The sequence below is a fragment of the Hippocampus comes genome, unplaced genomic scaffold (assembly GCF_001891065.2).
Source record: "Hippocampus comes isolate QL1 unplaced genomic scaffold, H_comes_QL1_v1.1 scaffold110, whole genome shotgun sequence".
Classification (NCBI taxonomy): domain Eukaryota; kingdom Metazoa; phylum Chordata; class Actinopteri; order Syngnathiformes; family Syngnathidae; genus Hippocampus; species Hippocampus comes.
The window spans coordinates 1,507,583-1,530,252 of record NW_017805498.1 but is presented as its reverse complement, the minus strand read 5'-3'; the positions used below and the strand labels follow the sequence as shown (position 1 = coordinate 1,530,252).

Genomic DNA, 22,670 nt, shown 5'->3' with positions numbered 1-22,670 from the left:
TTCTTCTTGTGTTTGTTTTTACTATGTTTCTCAATCGTGTGAGCGATACCTCTACAAATGGAAGTTTCAAAGTTCAATGAACCAGATACTGATGGCACAGTTATTATTATTATTACAGTATTGTTGTTATTATTGTTATTATTATTATTTAATCCCCAAATGCTTTATGCTGATAAGGCAGTACGTGTTTGGAAAAAATCATAAGAGGCATATCACTGAAAAAAGGTTGAGAACCATTGTTGAGCTGTTCCTGCTTTATTCATGTTCCCGTGTACGGGGCGCAGACAGACGCTGAAGCTTGCTACACGGGGAGCTCAGAAAGAAGCTAACTAGCAACTTAGAACAAAATGCACACATTTTCGAGTCGCGACTACACGCATTGTTAGCCAAATAAATGCACAAGTGAAACGGTGACATTAATGGTGATTTCGGAAAAATGAGCTGCATTTTCACACCCTGTTAGTGAGCCATTAAACCTTTTTTATTCGATTGCGTCGGCCCCTGGAACTGGAACGATAGCGTTTCGACGAGAGCATCTGAGCGCCGTTTGCCGACGAGAAGATGGAATCTAATGCTATTTTGAGTTACTAATCCATCCCAAAGTAGCCATTTTATGCCTCCGGTACGTAAACATAGAAGTTCGTGGTAGCTTTTAGTCCATTGACGAAAGCCCTCTGATTCGGCGTTGACTGTTTGTGCCTCTGTGTTGCTAAAGCTAATGTTGCTAAGCAAATGATGTTAACGCTGCCGTTTTGGAGATACGTTAAATGCTAAGATGCCCGCATGCTGCCTTTATACTATCGCATTAGGTTTATTATTGGCCTTAAAGCAACCAAAAGAGCAAGGCACCACGATTAAGCGATTCAATATACGGTACTTCCTCTGTTGTGCTCATGGAGGTTAATTTCCACATAACGTTGTATCCATGATATACTCGCATTACCATGTAATATCAACGTGCTTGGTACTAAGAAGGTTAGGTCCCCATTAACAAATATGGTAAGGAAGCTGAAAAGTTTGTTTTGTTAATAAAAAGGTGAAGAATAGTTAGCCCCAATTTGTATTTTTGTTTGATTCAATTTACTGTATGAATATTTAATTTACAAATGCCATCTTGTCCATACAGATATCACACAAACGTGAAAGAGCTGGATTTTCTTCCTGTTATCCACAAACATCGCTGTCCTCCCATTTACAACGTCGTTGCTTCAGCAATTACCTTGAGGTAGTTCTTCAGTGTCTTTGGCAGTCATGGAGTGAGTTTGTTTTTTTTGTGTCAAATAATACACTGGAAACATTTTCTAATTTCTACTAGCTAACCGTTTCTTTTACTTACTGCAGCTGGGCCACTCCTGCTGTCAAACTGAACCCCTACACTCGAGCCCGCATGACAGAGGCCTGGCAGCAGCATGGTGTTTCTCAACCTCAGGTGGTGCACACCATCCCTCCTGGAGCTGAAAACTCTCTCGGCTGTACTGTGTATGGAATTGTCCTGCAGCAAGAGTCCACATCTCTTCAACAACAACAGCAGCAGCAGCAGACCCAGCATGGACAGCACAGCCAGCACAATCAGCAACACAATGGGAATCAGCAGCATGGGAGTGGGCAGCATGGAAGTGCGCAGCACAGTCAGCAACACACTGCCCAGACCCAGCAGGCCACCTTGCAGGTAGGAACTGAGGGAGGACACAAGTGTGGGGCCTGTGGACATGATATCTCCCACTTAGCCAACCCCCATGAGCACCAGTGTATGGTAAGTCAGGACAGGTCCTTCCAGTGCACCCAGTGCATGAAGATTTTTCACCAAGCCACTGACTTACTAGAGCACCAGTGTGTTCAAGTGGAACAGAAGCCCTTTGTATGTGGCCTGTGCAAGATGGGCTTCTCCTTGCTGACATCTCTGGCTCATCACCACTCATCCCACAACAGCAGCAATCCGATGAAGTGTTCAATTTGTGAGAAGACGTACCGGCCCGGTTCTTCCGGCAGCATGACCTCCAACTCCTCAGCAAACAATGCCCAGCAGCCCAGTAGTCTTAGGGCATCAGCCACCAGTAGCTCATCCATTCTACCCTTTCCATCGGCCCGCGACCGCCCATACAAATGTTCCATTTGCCAGAAGGGTTTCAAACACTTGTCAGAACTCACCCGTCACGACAGAGTGCATACAGGTGAGAAGCCCTTTAAGTGTGACACGTGTGACAAGGCTTTCAGCCAGTCATCACACCTTCAGCACCACCAGCGCACACACAGCAATGAACGCCCTTTCAAGTGTGCCGTTTGTGAGAAAAGCTTCAAGCACCGTTCGCACCTGGTGCGACATATGTACGTGCATTCTGGTGAGCACTTATTCAAATGCAATCTATGTGAGTTGCACTTCAAAGAGTCGTCAGAGCTCCTTCACCATCCCTGCCACCCGCAAGGCTCTCGCCCCTTTCGCTGCGCAACTTGCGGAAAGGGTTTCAAGCGACCATCGGACCTCCGCCAACACGAGCGTACTCACTCAGAGGAGCGCCCGTTCCACTGCGATGAGTGTCAGATGAGCTTCAAACAGCAGTACGCCCTGCTGCGCCACCGCCGCACACACAAAGACCCAAGCGACCGGCCGTTCAAATGCAATCTGTGCGACATGGGCTTCATGCAGCCCTCGCACCTCCTCTACCACCAGCATGTGCACGGCATGGACAACTTGTTTAAGTGTGCCTCATGCCAGAAGGAGTTCAGCCAATCGGGAGAGCTGCTTAGGCACAAGTGTGGAGAGTCGCCCAACACGGTGCCCGACAAGCCATTCAAGTGCGACATCTGTGGCAAGGGCTACAAGAAGGGTTCCACGTTGCAGCGCCATCAAAACTCTCACTGTCAAGAAAAGCCCCTAAAGTGCTCCCTCTGCGACCGCCGCTTCCTCTCCTCCTCTGAATTTGTGCAGCACCGCTGCGACCCCTCCCGGGAAAAACCACTCAAGTGTCCTGACTGTGAGAAGCGCTTCAAATACTCCTCAGACCTCAACAGACATCTGCGCGTGCACACGGGGGAAAAGCCGTACAAGTGCGAGCATTGCAACAAGTTCTTCAAGCAACGCGAACACATGACCAAACACCAGAGCACACACTCAAGAGAAGGACAGTTTAAGTGTGTTTGGTGTGGTGAGCGTTTCAGTGACTTGGGCTCTTTGCAGGATCACACAGTACAGCACACAGCTGATGGAGGGGAATACCCCGTCTCCCAGTGCATGTAACTGAACCCTTGAATGCAATCAGTGAACTTGTTGGCCCCTACAAGCATGTTTCTACCAAGCAGTACAGTTCAGGTTTAGTAAGGGTACACATTTTGGTTTTTGTGTGTGTGCGTGTGTGTGTGTGTGTTTTACAAAAAATTGTGGCGGGTACCAAAAGTGAGATCTATGATCCACTTTTTGGCGCTCTTTGATAGGATACCAACTTCAGTGGTACCTTAACTAACGAGTGGAGAAAGACGCAGTTAGGAAGAGAAGCGGAGAACGACACACGTGGGAAGAGAGAACAAAACTCAGATTTTCCCAAGGTGTGTTGTGAGCAGATGACCCCACTTCATGTTGTCGTTTCCACAACGGGGTGATTATAGCTGCAGCTGCTACATACATTTTGGATTATATTAGCATACCGACCAATTCACCAATTAATTTAACAATGGAAATACCCATCTCTTTAAAAATCCCCATCTGTCCTAGGCCACATTATTTTCCAAAATTCACCTTTTACTTTGCATCTAGTTCAGCTCATTAGATTGAAACACAAAAGAATGCATCCGATCTGGGTTTGACCAGTCAACCAGACAGCAGTGTCTTGCGCCACCTTTCATAAGCGTACCGCTGCGACTGGCACCACATAGTGTTTTTGTACTTGTCTAAAGCTGAAATTGCTGATTTAGAAGCTTGCATTCCATATTACCCCCCACCCATACGTCTACTTTTAGGGGACCGCTTCTCAGTGGAGTGCAACAAAGAAGCTACTCCATCCTCTTAACTACCAAGTGTTTCACAAAAATAAGGCATTTACCCTTCAGGGATTCCAGCCATCATTTGCAGATTACTGTACCTCAATTTTCAGACGCTCAAATTTCTTGAAATAATTGGTGTAAATAATACCAAAAGTAAATAGAATAACAACCATCATTTGTCATACCTGCAGTCAAAAGACTGCCTGAAGTTTGGAGCCCACAGATGTCAACCAATTTTGAATGTACTCCTTGGATATGCTTTGCTAGGTCCCGATTCAGCCTCCTTCACTTTCTGCTTCATCATACGTCTATTGGTCTTCAATTTGGTCTTCCTTCAGAAAAAAGCATATTTAGAATTGAAGTGCATAACAAGGCTGTAATTGTTAAAAGTCAAATGCAATATTTTTGTTGCACATCTGAAAGTGTACACTTCAATCGCATCTTGACAGCTTCATTCAAGTCCATTGTGGTGTATTCTGGGAAGAGCCACAACTTTATGACAACACCACTTGCACAACAAGGAATAATGATACGAGATCATGAGTTGTAGCAAGATAACAATTTTACAGTAGTATTGTTCTGATACAATTTTTTTTTTTTTGGCCCCCAATACCAGTTCCAGTCCTCCAGCTGTGCAGTATCAGCTGTACTGACATCATGCCGTTTGAAAAACCAAAATATTTGCGCGTTATTTGTTAATACTTGCAGATACGGATACCAGCGTATTAATGCCATATCGGGAACCCTCACCAAACTCGTATCGGTGCAACACTATTTAAAAGTGTGTGTAAGGACACGTGTGTCAAATTTTCTGGTTACCTCAGTTATTTACACGAGAAGTAAAAATCATATAAGAATGTTGCAATACATGTATTGGATGTCATTATATTGTGCAAGCGGTTATAATCTTGTGATTGTTTGATGTAAAGGCAAAATCATGAACAACTTTCATTGTCCAAATACTTTGGACCTAACTGTAAGTTGATCCAGATATTAGCTGATTGCTCCATCCCAAATTGGCCATCCAGAAAGTGTTATAAATAGCACTTATGAAAAAAAAGACAGAATTTGCCATTTAAGAAAGAATGCAATCAATTGATTTTGTTCCTTCTTCCCTTACACCCATTGTCTCCTTTTTTTTCTTTGATTGTTCAATATCTATAAATTTACACTGGCAGCATTTGTTTTTGCACTAGTTACAGACATCTAAAGATTACTTTTGTTTTTCATGGCCACCACAAAAGGTTAAGCATGATAAAGGTCCACTACCCAATTTTGCATAACTCACGTGTTCAGTGGTTTTAGGTTCCTGAGAAATGAAAGACCAAGGACAGCTGAAACGCGGCGATGACTCATTGTTTTCTCATAACTCCTGTAAATGGACTAGTGTGAAGATTTTAATGATTGAGGATGTTTCTTCTCTAGCGAAATAGTTCTGTGTAGTTTCTTTCCTAAATACAGTCTGACGCAGATCCCACGAATTGAAAATGACAGTGTTGACATTCAATAACAAGTACAATTATTCAGTCTATTTAAGCTTCCTTCCGGGGTCAGTACTGTACATAGTGGATGTATGTGACGAGTGAACCTGTCAAAATGTGTCTTTCAAGAAAATGTATTTCAAGATGTTTTTTGTATTATTGCTACTTTTTACCCAAGTTAAATGTTTTAACAAATGCTTTTTGCTGTCTGTGTAGTCCAATTAGTCAGGGGTGCCACCAGCAATTTGGGGCCCTTGAGGGAGTGGTGGAGGGAGAAATATTTTGGGCCCTACCTCTTTAATTCAGCAAACTGAAAATGAAGTACTATTAATTAACAAAGACATCTGTCACCCTAACCCTTAGCCCTTCGAATCATCATCAGTTAAACACCACAGCTTTTTATGGCACCCCGGCATGTAGTGATTGTATTCGTATGTTAAAGGTTATCTTTCGATAACTGTCCTACTGTGTGAACGTAGACTGTCTTTGGTTAAAAAAGAAAATACATACTGACCTGCGCTTGAAAAAAAATCTAGTTGTGATCTGTCATTGAGGGCTCCATATTCGTGGCCAGCGCAAATCTGGCATGTCGTGTGGTCTCACTGGGCTGCATCAAGTTTGGTGTCTTTGCAGATTGCACTCAGCTTGCAAGGCGCCACTACAAACGGGCGGCTTGCACTGTTGTGGATGTGAACACAGCCGAATGTCTTCACAGCCATTCGAAGCAGCTCCTCTCATTCCATTTAAAATCCATGCGTGAGAGGCCCACGTTCCTTGATGACAATGATTCAGACGGTTTGATGCACACTGTTGTGATATTTATCTCAATGAAATACGATGAAATTCACATGCTTGCAGAGGGCAGAATTGGTCTGCCTGCACCTTGATTATGTTCGCCAAAATCACGTTAGATTCCAAATGCCAATACATCAGAATCTGATTTGTTGGCCAAGTATGCAAGAAACTCACAAGGAATTTACTTTCTAGTTACAACCCGTTCAGAGGAACAGAAACAAGACAGCATAAACCAACACGGGGGAGACAAAACAAGAAGCCTGGCGGCTCGCTGGTTCCAGCATGATTAAAGTTAAGTCTGCTTTCGGCCATCAAATTGTCAGGTGCATCGGGGGCGTGTCAAAAGTAACGCCCTCGGTATGCTGGAAAGGCCAGCATGTCGCAGAGCAGTCTGCCAAATTCCTTAACATGCTAAACAAGGCATGCTTACACAGGAATGAAAATGAAGATGTGCCAATTTTTACACTTGCGGGCACCTGCGCTGTCTACGAATTTAGAGCCCAGAGGGTGAACTTGCAATAAAACACAACTATTGTTCTAAAAGCCCATATCCGACTGAGCAGCGAAGATGTGCAGGTGTTTACGAAGGAGCAAATGTTGATTTTTCATCAAGGTCCGTTCAAGGTCGCACTGGGAAACATCTTTGTGAACGTTTGCGACTTTGAACAAACCTTGACAAAAAAAAAAGAAAATCAACAGTTGCTCCCTTCGCAAACACTTGCACACCTTTACCGCTCAGTGGGGTATGGAATACAGATTCCCTAGCATTTTTTTGCTAAAAATGCTGTTGAGCCTGGTGCTATCTGTCAAGGTAGAGTCATGCCCACTGTGCAGGTTGGATTAAGAAACCAGGTTTCTTGCGTTCTCTTTCTGTTTCTGCTGATTTGGCTAATTCTCTCTGTTCTCCTCTTTCCCGAATTCCCCCATATTTGCAGTGAGTGCTATATTAAAATGTATTTTCATTTTGACTTATTTTCTGTTGAAACCTTGAAGTGGGCTCCTCTGCCTCTTTAAATGTCCATCCTCTGTACTGTATATATCTGACATTGGCATCATACAATAAGAATAACATGAGTGACGAGTGCTGATTTTATGGCTCATTTGATTAACAATCATTCAATTTAGATGTCTATCTTAGGAAAGAGAGGTGTTGGTGTTGATTGAAGTAGCTATATTACTAAAATACACCTGGAGATTGTCATCCATCCCTACTTGTTTTGTTTAAATGGCCAGATTGAACACAGAAGGGAAGTACTCTAGAGGGTGGAAATAATAACAATAAACATAGCAATGCATCTAAGATGGTGGGTCAGTCAGTCTTCATACATATCATGCCAGACATACTCAAGTAGTGTATGGAAGTTCGTAGTGCTGAATTGTGTGGGATGTGCACAACATATCAATATAAAACTTACTTTGTAAAACACAGCAACTTCACTGCACAAAATGTGTAACAATATTTCATAATAATATAATTACACAAAATAAAACATTGTAGATTTATATAAATGTCTGTATGAACTGAAAATGTACTACTGTATAAGGCAGTGCAAGAGGTGAACTTAATTTGACTTCTGAACATGTCCAACTGTTCAATTTTTCAATATGTTATGCGCAACTTCCTGTTCTAAGAAGAAGCTCAACAGCAAAATTTGCAACAGATGCTTGATCTGTTCTTAGTATCTCATTTGCAAGATGTTTATGCCATTCGGTGACACTCTCCGCTCAGTGGCCACTTAAGAACCAGTGGCGTCAAAGCAAAGTGGATACCCCGGGCGACTTTCCTAATGTGTCACAGAAAAATTATTCCAACTTCTATAGGTGGACTCGTCTTCAAAAGATCTGTTTGATAAATGCTGAAATTTGACACACATACTAATCATGTTATCACACTACACTACTGTATCAACTACATTACAAAAAATGTGGTGTTTGCGAACTGGAACGGCTCAATGGACATTAATTTGATAAAGGAGTAAACTGAGTGACGATCTTGATTACAGGACGAATTAAGCTCGTAAGTCAAAGCAGCACAGCAGCGACTTTCAGGCCATATTGAAGGAAGACTTACGCTCCTCGTCACAAGGGGTCGCTGTGTCTCAGCAGCTTAGCCGGTGATCGTGTTCCTCGTCGTCACCGCCGCAGCTAGCGCTTTCACTTCCGGGGGTCCCTCGCGTCTCTTCACTCCCAATCCGTTCCCCTTTCCTGTGCTGTCGACTGGGGAGGACTGTGGCCGCAGAAGACACCCACGGTTCCTCGGCCGCCGTCTCGTCCTGGGGGTCTCTCGAGGCGCCCATTCCCCGCGCAGCCGGTCGCTGATGACGCGGGATCCGCTGCAGGTGGTGCACGGCGGCGAGTGCTCCTCGTCTGCGCGACGTCTCCGGGCTCAAGTAGCATCGCTCGCTAACGTTAGCTAACAACATCGATCTCCGATACTCCACCCCCTCTCCCCTGGAGCTCGAGCCAGCCCCGCAATACTAACGATCAACATCGCCAATCAACATTTGATTGATTGATAAGAGTGGACCACAGAGGGGTTACTGCCCTCCATTTAGCATAGGAAACGTATCGCTTTACCCCCCACCCCCAAACGTTTTATATGCAGGGCCCGTGGCTCCAGAGTAGCCCCTCACTTTTAACCAAGAGGTGTTGAAATTCCTGACACCATTCCTCCGTGGCCACTTTTGGAGCCGCTTTATTTTTCTACCTCATCACCCCGATGCCTCCTCGCCCCTTTCCGGAACCTCAACTCCCTCTCTCAGCCCCGTCGGGACCGTTGCTGCTTCTGACAATCTGGTGAAGCAGAGCTTCACGACAAGCCACGGGCATTTGAGCTCCTCTCCACCCGCTCCAACTTCAACTTCACTTGGTGCAGAAGGAGGCTAGCTGGCCTGTTCATTCACCTGGCACCCACACAAGAACGTCCACCCTCTTCTTGGTCTGCAACCAGAACCCGCTCTAAATTCTTCGTGACCCATCTCCCGTCCCGTGACAGCCCCGCCGCTTCCGAGCCACGGGTCTCGCCATGCCGGGTCCGGTGGCCGGTAGCAAGTCCCGTGTGTACGTCGATGTCAACACATTGAAGAGCCGGGATTACTGGGACTACGAAGCCCACGTACCGAACTGGAAGTGAGGACATTTCTTCTTACTGTGGTTGGCTTTAATAGCATGCGTGTGATGCCTGAACACTGCACATGATGGTTGCTTGTTAGGGAAGGTGTCGGTGAGTGTCTATTTTTACACTCCTCGCTGCGAGGGTGCGATGACACCAAGCTAGTATAGTCTCTCAGCATCCTCCTTGCTAATTTGCCAGATTTATGCTTTGAAACCGGTCAGTACATTTTTCAAAATCACTCTAGAGCAGCACAGCGCTGGATTCGATTCTCTGCTCTGGTCTTCGGTTAAATGAGCACGTATACACTCTACAACGTCCATAGATGTGAACAAGAGCATAATGGTTGTTCGTCTGTATGTGCTATTATTGCTGGTGACAAATCCAGGGTGGGCCCTGGGGTGCACACCTGCATCTTGCCCAAAGTGCAGTTGCCATTTGTACTTCACGTTCAAGTCTTGCAGTGGACAATAATGTAAATGTGGCATTTCTCTGACCAGGTGCCCTGGGGCAAGGCATTGTGACCACTATCTCTAGTTATGCAGTTTGCCAGTGTCTTTTTTTCGCTCTGAATCACTACTTGCATGTGTGCAACACATAGTATGCATTGCAGAGTGAGTTAAATTACCCTCTGAGGCAGTGCAACGATTAAGTAAACTAAAAATTATACATAAAACGTTATCTTAGATAGGCTTCAGCTAACCTGTGCCCCAAATGACGACAAGCAGTTTTGAAAGAGGATGGATGGACTTTGACTATGGATCTGAAGGTGTTGTTTCGCCTTTCTTTAATTACACACACTGCACAGATTCTTTGTCTGTCCCCATAGCAACCAAGAGGACTACCAGCTGGTACGTAAACTGGGCAGAGGGAAGTATAGTGAAGTGTTCGAGGCCATAAACATCGCCAACAATGAGAAGGTGGTGGTCAAGATTCTCAAGGTGAGCAGGTTTCATCCTAAAGAGAAAAAGACAATGCCCCTGTCCTTAATTTTGAAAATGACGCACATATTGATGCTTGGTGAAAAGTAGTGGGACTGTATGTGAATATGTCAATCTGCTTCCTGTGTTTGCATGAAATGCAAATATTCTCTTGTCTTGTGTTAAACTGCATTCTAAGGCTTGTCATTTTGGAATAATTGTCTCAGAAGGCCAAAGAAAAAGCAAAACTTGCATGCAAAAGTAATCCTTTGTTGCCACTAAATTGTGGTCTGATGAGATTGCATGACATGCAGTTGGAACTCAAAAGATTTGTGTGACAGGGTTTTTATTTATTTTTTTTTTTACAAAAATCAGATTTCCAATTTGAACCAATCTTTCATCTTCGCTGATAGAAAAAGCAATTGAAATGGTTCAAAACAAGTTTGGCTTTAATTTTTTCTCTTTTTGGTATTTATTTCTCCTGATGCCAAATTCGCTTTGAAACAATCTTGTTTTCCCCCCGAGCAATAACTAGCTTCAACTTCCACAGAAATAATGGCAGCACGTTTTTGAAATCAAGTTTTTTTTCTCTACTGCGCAAACATGTCAAATTAATCTTTCATAAATCAATTTTTTAAATGTTCAACAATTTAACGTGACAAAAAGAGCTGTCAAAGGGCTCAGCTGGTTGAAATATCTGCTGTTGAAGCGCAACGCCGCACCCTCTCCACAGCTCTCTCTGCTGCGCTTTTGTCATCTCGAGTTGTGCAAGCATCCTCTGCAAAATAATTCCGCCTTGTAAAAACATACCTGTAACTTGGGCTGTTATGGATTCTGCCGCCTTTCACCCGTCTCCTTGTCATATGGACCACAAGACAAAGACTCCGCTCATGCCGTTGCCTTTTTATTTATTTATTTATTTTAAAACTAGTTGCTCGAGGGGTTGAAAAAGGCGCGAAAAGTAGTGACAAATTGGCTCATGTGGCAACATTTATGAGCTTTTTTTTTTTTTTTTTTTTTTTTTTTTTAATAAACTAGCTAAGCTCACCCATGTTTAGGGCCAGCAAAATGCCCATCAGCGGGGATGCACTTGGATGTATGGAAGACAGCAAAAATAAGATAAACCAGTATACACTGTACACAGACATATAAACTGCATTGTTGGTGCAAGAGATGTCTCAGTGACTGACAGTATGATGCTGAAGCATGCAGACCAGAGGCAGACGAGCTGAATCAGCAGCTTCAGCATCCGGAGTCAAAAGTGACATGTGGGAGAACTTTGTGATGTGATAACCCCCATCTCATGTCACATCTCAGCCAGTTAAGAAAAAGAAGATCAAGCGTGAGATCAAGATCCTGGAGAACCTGAGAGGTGGGACCAACATCATCCGTCTGGTGGACACAGTCAAAGACCCCGTGGTAAATAAACTGATGAAAATACCATATTTTACGGACCATTAGGTGCGCCGTATTATTAGGCGTAATATGAATGCATGGCTCCATTTAAGAAACAGAAAATCATGCATAGGATGCAGCGGGTTAAAAGGCGTACAGTACTATTTTTGTGAAGCATTGTACAGTATGCAAAATAGTTTATTCTAGTCAATGCACTCACCATTATACAACCTTTTTAGCTGAGTCCCAGCAGCTATTGGAAGCTGGCTACGTCCTTTTACCTGGCGCCAGTTCGGTCCTACAAGAACCACTATCGATATTTGCGAAAAATTAAAGGATTATAAGTGCGCCTTACGGTCTGAAAAACACAGCACATCAGATGTAATGATATCCAGAGCGTAAATATTGTGTAGATAAGTGATTTTGAAACATTAGGGTTTTTTTTGTCATTTTCACTTTTAGATATTTATATGGGCTAAATGCCTTTGATGAAACCTTAATGTTTATTTGTGGCCTAATATTGGGCACGACGTTCCACTGTGGCACTTAAATGTCAGTTGGGTGGGTCAGTGTCATTTCTGCGCGTCTGTAGCGTCGCTATTGAGGCAACATTCCCAACACAGCCATCCGATGATGATCCGAACCGCTTATCATCACGAGGGTCGTGGCCGTGCTAGAGCCAGTATGGGGTAATCAGTCCACAATACAATTTGTTTTGTGTTGGACATACATGTCGCTGAATTTTGTGAGCAAATGCCTTCAACTCCAAACTGAAAGAAATTCAGATCTATTTGTTCATTTTGACTTGCTAATGTGTTTCACCTCAATGTTGCTGAGAATGGATGATAATGGACACAAACATCGATAGGTTTCTTTCATTCATCTGTTTTCTCATCACTGTCTGTATGGTAGTTTGGACTTAAATGAACAGGTTCTGATCTCTGTGTACCACTTCTCATGTCATCACAGTCCAGAACTCCAGCACTTGTCTTTGAATGCATCAATAACACAGACTTCAAGGTAAAAACGATTGTCTGTTCAACCATTACCTGACGTTGTAATGTTTTCAAATGACAAATTTGTTTCTCATCCCGCAGGAGTTGTACCAGAAGTTGACTGACTATGATATCCGTTTTTATATGTATGAACTACTGAAGGTGAGAAACTTGACATTTTTATAATGACATTTAGGAGAATCATTCATTTTATCTTTTCCCCACCAATATGTTTCTTAATGTTCCACGTTTACATGCGCTGGCCAGGCCCTGGACTACTGTCACAGCATGGGAATCATGCACCGTGACGTCAAGCCCCACAATGTGATGATCGACCACCAGTTGAGAAAGGTAGGCATTGTCCTCCCTAATGACACACGTGTGTGTGCACGCCTCGATGTTGGGGACCACATTTCAACGATGCTTTGACTGGCCTTGCATCGTTGTTGTCTGTGGTCATCACAACGCCCCGGCCTCTTTTCCTGGGACAGTTTCCGGCCTTGGCTGGTAAACGAGCACACAAGCACTCGATTGTAAGCCCTCCCACGGGCTGCTTTTCCCACTCACTTCTAACGGTACAAAAATAGGAGTACTACTCACAGAACCCGTGTAGTCTTCTCCGGAGCCAATAGAATTTACGATGGAATGTTATGTCATGCCCAAGGTAATTATTCAACTGGTCCATCTATGGGTCTGTACATATTGTACGAGGAGCCTTAACCTGAGTCTGCAGACCCCTGAGCCCTACTTGGTTTATGTTCAAGTAAGATTTCTTGATTATATTCAGGACCCAAACCATTCAGTAATTTATAGACCAGTAGCAGAATTTGAATCCATACAGCAGCTGACTGGGAGCCCATTGTAAAGCCTTTAGGACTGGAGTTCTGATCTCTTAGTTCTGATCAGAACCCGAGCTGCAGCATTCTGAATGAGCTGCAGGTGTGTGACGCTCTTTTGTGAGAGTCTAGTCAGAAGACCATGGCAGTAATCAAGTCTACTGGAGATAAAAACACAGATAAGAATCTCCTGGTCTGCTTGGAGCATGCAACCCCTCAATCTGGATATGTTTTTCAGATGGTAAAAGGCTGCTGTAGTGATTGATTTGACATGACTGCTGAAAGTCTGGTCCGAGTTTATCACCAGCCTAAGATTTGGGATTTCGTCTTTGGTTTGTAAAGACACTGACTGCAAGTGTTTACTTATGGCATCCATCTTTATTGCCAAAAACACATTACCTCAGCTTTGTTTTGGTGAAGATGTAAGATTTATGTAGCCACAGCTGCCCTGGGGCAGGTTAACGGAAGCGTGGCTGCCAGTGTGCGCTTATAGCCCCTCCGACCACCAACAAACATTCACACCCAGCCATACACCAATGTGAGTGGAACTGGAGGCAGAGTGGGTGAAATGTTTTGGCCAAAGACACGACGACACATTACTTGGACAGAGTGGGATTCAAACAGCGGACCCTCCGGTTACTGGACGACATGCTCTAACCTCTGATCCACAGCCGCCACGCCACCTTGGGTGAGGTGGGGTGCACTCTGAGGTGGCCGCCAGTCCAGCAATTTATGAAATTGAGACATTATTTTTTACATATCAAGGGGATGCCATCTTCACAGTCTTTTTTTTGTGCCCTCATTTTGTTGCAGTTTTGGTCACAGTCCTCATCAGTTTTGACTCATTTTCGAAAATATTCTCTCTTGGTGGGGATGTGAGTTCCTCTAATGCAGTATGTGTGAATAGTGTGGGAGGGCAAGCCTGAAAATAACAGCAGATGTAATTTCAGTTCCACCACTCTGTTAGTGACAACTATTACACAGTTCACCTGCTGTTAAGTGCACGGTGGAATTTTTCACACTGAAGGAGATCTGACAAAGTAGCTGACAGGGCTAGCATAAATCAAGTCATGGCTCAAGTGATTTCTGAGAAGAATTGGGCAAATTTAAATTCCCAAACGCCCCCCACTGTGTAATGAGGTATTCACACGGGTATTTATTTAATATGTCACAATTACTGTATGTTGTAACTGATGCGTTGTATGAAATTCCTGCTGTTGTGTTCATTATGTACAGTACAGCAAGGTTGTTATTTATACATTTAACCTGTTTATCATTTCTCGAAATGAGTGTTTAAAAAGCATTTCAATGGTTTAGTCGCAGTCCTTAATGTTCATCATGGAGCATGAATAACCCAATGATACACTTTGCAACGTGTCCAGCTGGGGGCAACAAACTGACGATTAATGGCCACAGCATTATAGAAGCAACACAATTGATAAAATCCAAAGAAATGAAGGACTTCCCTCTCATGGGGCCAGTTTACATTCCTAGTACAGTATATCAAAGTAAACTGACACTGTAGAATGCAGTTTCCATATTTTTCAGTTCTCTGGAAATGCATGATTTTCACCAATGGTTTGTTTCCATAGCTACGCCTTATAGACTGGGGGTTGGCAGAGTTCTACCACCCTTCCCAGGAGTACAATGTCAGAGTGGCGTCGCGCTACTTCAAAGGCCCCGAGCTCCTGGTGGATTACCAGGTAAGGCACGCGTCACACTTCATGTCCAAGCAGTGACATCCTTTGAGATGCTTTCACACAGATAAAGTGGGGGGAATAATTATTTGATCCCCTGATGAGTTTCTAACTTTGCTCATTTACCCTCCCCCCCCAAAAAAAAATCTTTAATAATTTTTTTTGTTTAATCCTTTTTTTAACATGCAGTTATAGTGTTGTGTAGCATATAATACGTTCATTTATAATAGTAGCGGTGCTGTTTGGTGTCTTTCAGATGTATGATTACAGCCTAGACATGTGGAGCTTGGGCTGCATGCTTGCCAGTATGATCTTCCAGAAGGAGCCCTTCTTCCACGGGCAGGACAACTACGACCAGGTTGCTCCCTCACCATGGCATTTCAGACATTCATGTGACAGTTACTTCCTCCATTTTGAACACTGTTCTGTTTTGCAGCTGGTGCGAATTGCCAAGGTTCTGGGGACAGACGAGCTGTTTGGCTACCTACGTAAATACCACATCGAACTGGATCCACGTTTCAAAGATCTGCTTGGACAGTAAGACGATCAGTTCTCACTCAAGTTGGTTTGTAGTTAATTATGTCGTGGACAGGAACATTCTTAAATTCTTAAAATAAGATTGCATTTTCCAGTCAACATTATGTATTCATGAAATGAGAAGAAAAACTGCAATTATCCACTTGCGGTTGACCAAAAATGCTGTCTGCTTTTGTGTGCCATCATCATTTTATCGCCTGTACTTGAGCATGCACTTGTCTATGAACCTGAAAAAAAAAATCCACTGAGGCATGTAAGATGTGTCGATGCAAAATAATAGCCAATTAAGATGTGTATTGTATGTCACCTAGTGAATGTGAGTTTTGCTTCTGAAATTCGGCGCACAGTCTGCACAACGGAGCTAAGATGAATAGACATGTTTACATAGACATACATAGGTTGGCTCGATGCTATGATCCGTCACTATCCCCATCATATTGGACATGGCATATCTGTTAACTAATGCAAGTAAATACTTCATTAAGTGACAACCCACAAATTTTAGTTGGTGCGACTTTCAGCGTGTCCCATCAGGGCTCGCTGCAGCATGGATATAAAATCTACACACCGCTGTTCAAGTGCTCGGTTTATGTGATTTAAAAAAAAAAATATATATATATATATATAAAATTTCAAAACTTTTTCTTGATTCTCCACTATTCATGTGGCTTCACCTCTCAAAAAGGTGATGAGAGTGCAAAGCCAACTAACTAAAACGTTTGTACTTTATCTGGGATTCATCAAAGGCCCTTTTTTGCTGGCCGGTGTGTGCTGATTCCGATTTAAGATGAGTTTAAATTTGACTGGTTAATTCTGAACGTGATCACATCCCCCGTGATAATGAGGTGCGCACATTTGTGCAACTAGATTTTTCTCATTTATTTTTACCTCCCAAAGAGATTTTTATTTTTAGTTGCAGATCTTATTGGATACACCAGGAGTCGTCAACCCAAAATGTTGCAAGAGCTATATTGAACCAAAAAAAAACAAAACTAAAAACAAATATGTCTGGAGCCGCAAAAAATTAAAAGCCTTACAGAAGCCTTACAATGAAGGCAACACATGCTGTATGAATCTATACTAGCTCTATTAGCCTACTATCAAAACGACTAAGTTGGTTACAAATCCACAATCAGCCTTCATGATTACTGGTAAATGTTTTTTTCCCCTGCAGTGCATCCTGTCGAGCCCAACCTTTTTTGACCGAAGATCTACTTTTCGATCAACCAACCTCTCGCGATCGACCCGTTACCGCACACGCGTGCATACACACGCACTTACACACGCATGCCACAATGAGCAACAGCCGTAACGGCCCCTAAGATTAACGAGCCATAGCACGCACTTTTGCAGTGTGTTAACTATCGTAGCTCACATGAACCATTTCAAAATGCTTCAAACCTCCAAATTCCCTCGGTCAATAGTACATGAAATACGTTTTTTTTTTTTTTTTTTTTACAACAGCCACGTGCCTGGCATCCCGTCCTGCCAATAGAAACGTGTGTCGCAGGCTGTGACGCAAATCCTCGTTGACATAAATGTTGAAATTTAATATTTATTCTACACATTTTTACAGCATTGGAAAACGTTTGTGTCATGTTTGTCCTCCTACAGAAACGATATTAAAACAAAAATATATTTCCCCTCCCGCATCTTTTTCCACTTTCAAACCTTTTTGAAACAGCTCCAGGGAGCCACTAGGGCGGCGCACTGGAGCCGTGGGTTGCCGACCCCCGCGATACACTGATGGAAAAGGCTGTGAAATGATTTGTTTTGGTATCAGTATCACAAAAACCTGGCATTTGAACAGGGGTGTGTGTGTGGACTTTAAAATCATCATCTTCAAATGTAGACTTAAATAAAGTAAAAGAATGGCGATTTAAAAAATAAATATTCATTTTTTATTTTCCCGATCAGGAGACCACTCTCATGAGTGCATAGCTAATGTATGTGCATGTGTTTCAGAGCATCTATGTATAAATTGGTATCAAAATCAGAGGGGTACGAGGTAGTTCTGTGAATGTTGTGCCGTGAGTACGATAATGACAATACGCTGCTAATTCTTTTCTTACTACTTATGTGATCACAGACAGAGCAAGAAGCGCTGGGAGCAGTTTGTGCAGACGGAAAACCAGCACCTAGTGAGTCCCGAGGCTTTGGACCTCCTGGACAAGCTGCTTCGCTACGACCACCAACAGAGACTGACAGCCACAGAGGCCATGGAGCATCCCTACTTCTGTTTGTAACACACACAATCCGGCATCAATTTGATTAGACTAGAGTGTGGATTTTGGAGCCGTTACCTGCACTGACACCGGGAAGTGCCCCTGAATGTCTTTTTTTTTTTTTGAAGCTCGTGCTGCTTTATTATTATTCAGTAAATTGTCCGTGTGGAGCTTCAGGATGCATTAACACTAACCGCTGTACTTTACAACAGACCCCGTTGTAAAGGAGGAGTCTCTGTCAAACTCTGACAACATGGTTTCCAGTGGCAACACCACAACGCGATGAAACACAGGTATGTATCCAATATAGAATAAAAATCTTGGAAGGAGCCATTAGAAACTTCTTGGAAATGGATGAGAATCATTTGGTGACACAATATTACATTATGGGCTGTCAGATCAATAGTAAGAAGGGGAAATGGCCAAACGTCATTCCTTTCACAGAAAGCTTTCCGCGCATTCTGTACTTTAAAAAAACTGTAATAGGAGGTCCAGTTGTGATAAAACAGTTGCATTTCAACCTCAACACTAATTTCTTATGTGAGCAGCACTATTTACAGGAGATCCCTGGTAGGGATGGCAATTGATAGAAATTTTGCAATTCCGATTCCATTATTGACACTGCTAATTGATCCAATTCCTTACCGAGTCTCACTGTGTGAGGGAATTAATTAATACAAATGATATGACCTTATTAATGTCAATGTCATTGTATCTGTCAATATTTGATATAATGGAAAAGGTGTTTCTGCATAGTGCTGTGCAATATGGACACATTTCCCGATAACAGTGTGCATCCCGATATACAATGCTTCCTGAAAATAACATGATTGGTTTTCTTTTTAATGTAAAATTAACATTTCGTGTTTCAAAAGAATTACATGGATAACAGATAAATAAAAATACAATAAAATGTAAATACGCAGTTGAAAACTACCATTAAAAATATCTGGAAGCACAACCACTTTTCAAGTAATCGACATCGTTGTTGTGTAAAGTGGAACTTGGATTTAAAATGTCCTTGGAGGTAGGGGTCATTAGAGCCAATTTTTCATTATTTATTGATTTATTTATTTTTTCCATTCATTCATTCATTCATTTATTTATTTATTTTAAAAAAATTTCCATGGCCTGAAAATGGCCAGAACTGGATAAATATTTTGTAAATATGAAAAACAAAAGCTTGAAACAGAAAAGTTTTGGTGTTTATCCAAACTTACCCCGCTGGTGCTTTGTGGCGATGGCGGTTATAATGGCCTGCAGCTGTTGCGCGCTAGCCATGTTGTTAGTGCGCATGTAGAGCTTCTCTCAGGCTTTTTAGTACAACCCTACGCCACACGCTGTGGCATTTTTGCCATAGAGTCAAAAAATAATGTGAAAATGCTCAAGTCAGGCAAGCTTAACGAGTGGCAACGTAAGATGGCCGCTTGTGGCTTCACTTGTCACTTGCATTGCGAATGAGTGCCATTGTTAGTCCATTTGTATTTAAGTCAGGAAATACGTGGACCAGTCTCTGCCTGTTGATTGCACAACAGTGCCCTTTTTTGATGCGGCGGCCAATTGCAGCCAATTCTGGAATTAGCAGACATGGACAGCTACTGTACAAAGTGAGTGGACTAGACACAATTTTCTGATCGTTAAATCCGCAGTCATTTGGTTCAGTTGATTCTGGGTCGGTAAAATCAAAGTTCCACTGTGCAATGTAATTAAAAGTAGTGTGATGTAAAATGTTTGCAACCATGCTCCTCTCACAGTGCTCCAAATGAGTATTTGCAGGTGGAGAAGTAGCTGCGGTTTCATTAACTTTTATTCGTTTTTCATATAATTCCCTCGCATCCCAGGTGAAGGGCAACAGTCACTCTTGTCACACAAATGCAAAAGGGTCCATGGAGCCTCTGCAAACAATTAAAATCATGAATCAATTGTTCTCTAATTGTGTTCCCCTTCTTTCCTTCCCTCGTGTGTTTTCTTCCCTCTCTCTCTGCAGAAAGTAAAAAGAAGGATGTTTGTTACCTCAACTTTGTCCGCGGTTGTGACAGTAACTTTGACAAGTGTACAGTGACAATGGATCAAAGTAACTCTGACCTGTTACACACTCACAGACATGCACACATACACATGCAAGCAGGTATACATACACCCTCCTCCTCTGTATCAGTCTGTGATTGGCCTGTTCTGGTGTCCTGTCCAGCAGCCTGACCAATGAGCTTGAAGCTGCTCACTCCCTGACCCCTCTCACGTCAGTCTCATGTACAAGGAAAAACTACTTTTAAAGACTGATTTCCTCGCCATGCCTCCATCCTTCCTTTATATCGTCCCGCCTCTTTGTTTGCATCAGCATGGAAGATGGACAGGAGTGTGACCCTGTACAAGCCACCACCACCCCCTGCCCCGGCCCCTGAGATCCGTTCATCCATGCACCCATCTATCTCTCCCCGCCCGACTTGCCATCTTTTTCCCTGAAAGACAAATGTCTTAGCACTACTCCAGTTCTGAAAGTGGCATGGTGGACTCTCTCTAGCTAGAATGATAATAATATTAATGAAAAATAAATGATTTTTATTTAGATGAACTTGGCCTGTCAGAGTATTTTTTGTCTGTCGTGGTCAACTGGTCATGTCTTGAAAATAAAACTAACCGGTATGAAATGAAAAGAAATTGCATGGAAGCTTGGAATGACCCAGACTACAGTAAGTCAAAACTGAAGCGACGTGAATGTAACAAACACCTGCACCTGATGTGTTCTCTTCTCAGGGGTATGTTTACTATTACATAACTGATAACGGGTAATGTGTCATTCTAGTAAGTAATGATGAGGATAAACTGTCAGGTACAGTACACGACAGGGATGGCTAACTTGAGGCCTGCAAGCGGCCCTGACCCACACTCGGACTGGCCCTCAATTCATCCATCCATCCAGCCATCCATTTTCTAATCAGCTTATCCTCACATGGGTCGCGGGGGGTGATGGAGCCTATCCCAGCTGTCTTTGGGCAGCAGGCAGGGTACATCCTGAATTGGTTGCCAGCCAATCGCAGGGCACAGATAAACAAGTTTATTCACAGTTACTGGTGAATGGTGATGTTACAATTCCAAACTACTGTGGAAATCTACTATTTCGTGGGGGATTGAGATGGTGAAATTTCTTGTGTAATTGCTACCCATGAAATGCATTGGAAAAAATGACCAAAGAAGTCGATAAACCTCAAATATACATTTTCCTCAAAAAAAAAAAAAAAAAAAGGGTTGCTAGTCCCAGAAAAAAAAACAAGGGGGGTGAAAAATAATTGAATTTGCGGGTACTGAGCTGCAAGCATTAATGGGGCCACTGTTGTCAAAGATATTATTTATTATATTTGGTAAACGGACTGTCATCTATAGAGCACTTTTCTACCTTGTGAGGATTAAGTGGATCAGAAAATGGATGGATGATTATCAAAGTAGAAAATATGTTGTTCCACTGAACCTTTTTCCAACTACTTCTAAACAATATAAATCAAGGTACCACTGTAAGACAAATCTAGTTTAATTAAGCCATAACTTGGTAAGATTTTTATCCATAAACAGGAAACGTGAGAGGGACAGGGCAGTTCATTTGTCAATGTTCTTTATTTCATAGGGACTTTTTTTTAATTTAACAGAATCAACATTGCATCCAAAAAGTAGCAAATGATTGCCACTTCATGTGCTTATAAATTCACCCCAAAAACAGCAGATCAATTTATGTTTCGAACATGAGAACACTGATCCGAGGATGGTTTGCAGACAAAACAGTCATCACAAATGTGACCACATCACTACTTGCGTAGGATGCTTCGTACTGTAGGGAAGTTAATTTCAAATTGGCTGTACTTGAACAGTTTGCCATGCCGTCAGTGCATGGATATTTTTAAAAAGTATTTTTGGGATGAGAGTAAATAAGACTAAAAAAAGGGTTCTGCAGATAGTAAATGGTCATCCAGAGCTAGTGAATCAGCAGGCACGTTTTACATGGCGCTTGTGTCTGATACAGCTTGGGATACATTTCCTCTCCGATTTGGTGCCACAGACGACCGGTGTCGGGGCTGCACACGCCTGTTTCCTGTGAAGAAAGAGAAACCGGACACATAGGCTGAGAAATGAGAGAAGCAAGTGTGATTGAATGCTTGTTGTGGTGACACTGTACTACTGTTCAATTATTTACTGCACACTGCCATGGAGTAAAAAAAAACACAAATACAGTATACTGAAGTTGTGATCACAGGCCTGAACTAATACAACTTTGCTGTTTATTGCATACAGAGAAGGATCATAATGCATTTCGTCATGTGTGACTTCCACTCAGAATGTATTATAGTTATTCCAAAATCCATTTAAATTCCTTACCTAGGTAATTGGCCCAGCGTGAACAGAGACTCACAAGCACACAAATAACACCTAAAAGAACAACATTATGAACTCACCGAGCTTATTTTTTTGAAAGTTATGTTGCCATTATAGATCATTATAAGTGGAACTAAATAGAGGGAATGCTGCAAAAGGAAAATGAGCACTAACACTATCTGTAGTGTTTTGTGTCCACTGACTATGTGTAGGCTTGAGACATGATAATTAAATCCCACAAATTTATATCACTTTTATCACCCGTTTAACTGATGCCCCATTTGCAAGAAACATATATTAGTGGGATGAGCAGCACAATTGACTATGTCTACCACTTTCG

The 22,670-nt window shown here is 42.6% G+C and overlaps 2 protein-coding genes across 4 annotated transcripts; both read left to right on the top strand.

The window, feature by feature from the left end:
• The first annotated feature begins 258 nt into the window (after positions 1–258).
• Positions 259–17,566, top strand: znf319b (zinc finger protein 319b). Of its 3 annotated transcripts, XR_002169064.1 has the most exons (4): positions 259–622; positions 1,127–1,256; positions 1,342–3,360; positions 17,554–17,566. XR_002169064.1 is itself a non-coding variant. In XM_019876910.1 (3 exons), exon 3 carries the CDS (start codon positions 1,388–1,390, stop codon positions 3,233–3,235), a length of 1,848 nt encoding a protein of 615 aa, XP_019732469.1. In that variant the 5' UTR covers positions 259–622; positions 1,127–1,225; positions 1,342–1,387; the 3' UTR covers positions 3,236–7,308. The 3 variants fall into 3 exon arrangements, 2 of the variants coding, with proteins under 2 accessions (XP_019732469.1, XP_019732468.1); XM_019876910.1 differs by lacking the exon at positions 17,554–17,566 and having other exon boundaries at positions 1,127–1,225; positions 1,342–7,308; XM_019876909.1 differs by lacking the exon at positions 17,554–17,566 and having other exon boundaries at positions 1,342–7,308.
• Positions 8,401–20,540, top strand: csnk2a2b (casein kinase 2, alpha prime polypeptide b). The gene is made up of 12 exons (XM_019876911.1): positions 8,401–9,380; positions 10,193–10,304; positions 11,601–11,702; positions 12,648–12,698; positions 12,776–12,835; positions 12,941–13,024; positions 15,102–15,212; positions 15,463–15,564; positions 15,643–15,743; positions 17,833–17,981; positions 18,181–18,261; positions 19,956–20,540. Exons 1-11 carry the CDS (start codon positions 9,277–9,279, stop codon positions 18,252–18,254), a joined length of 1,050 nt encoding a protein of 349 aa, XP_019732470.1. The 5' UTR covers positions 8,401–9,276; the 3' UTR covers positions 18,255–18,261; positions 19,956–20,540.
• Positions 20,541–22,670: the final 2,130 nt, after the last annotated feature.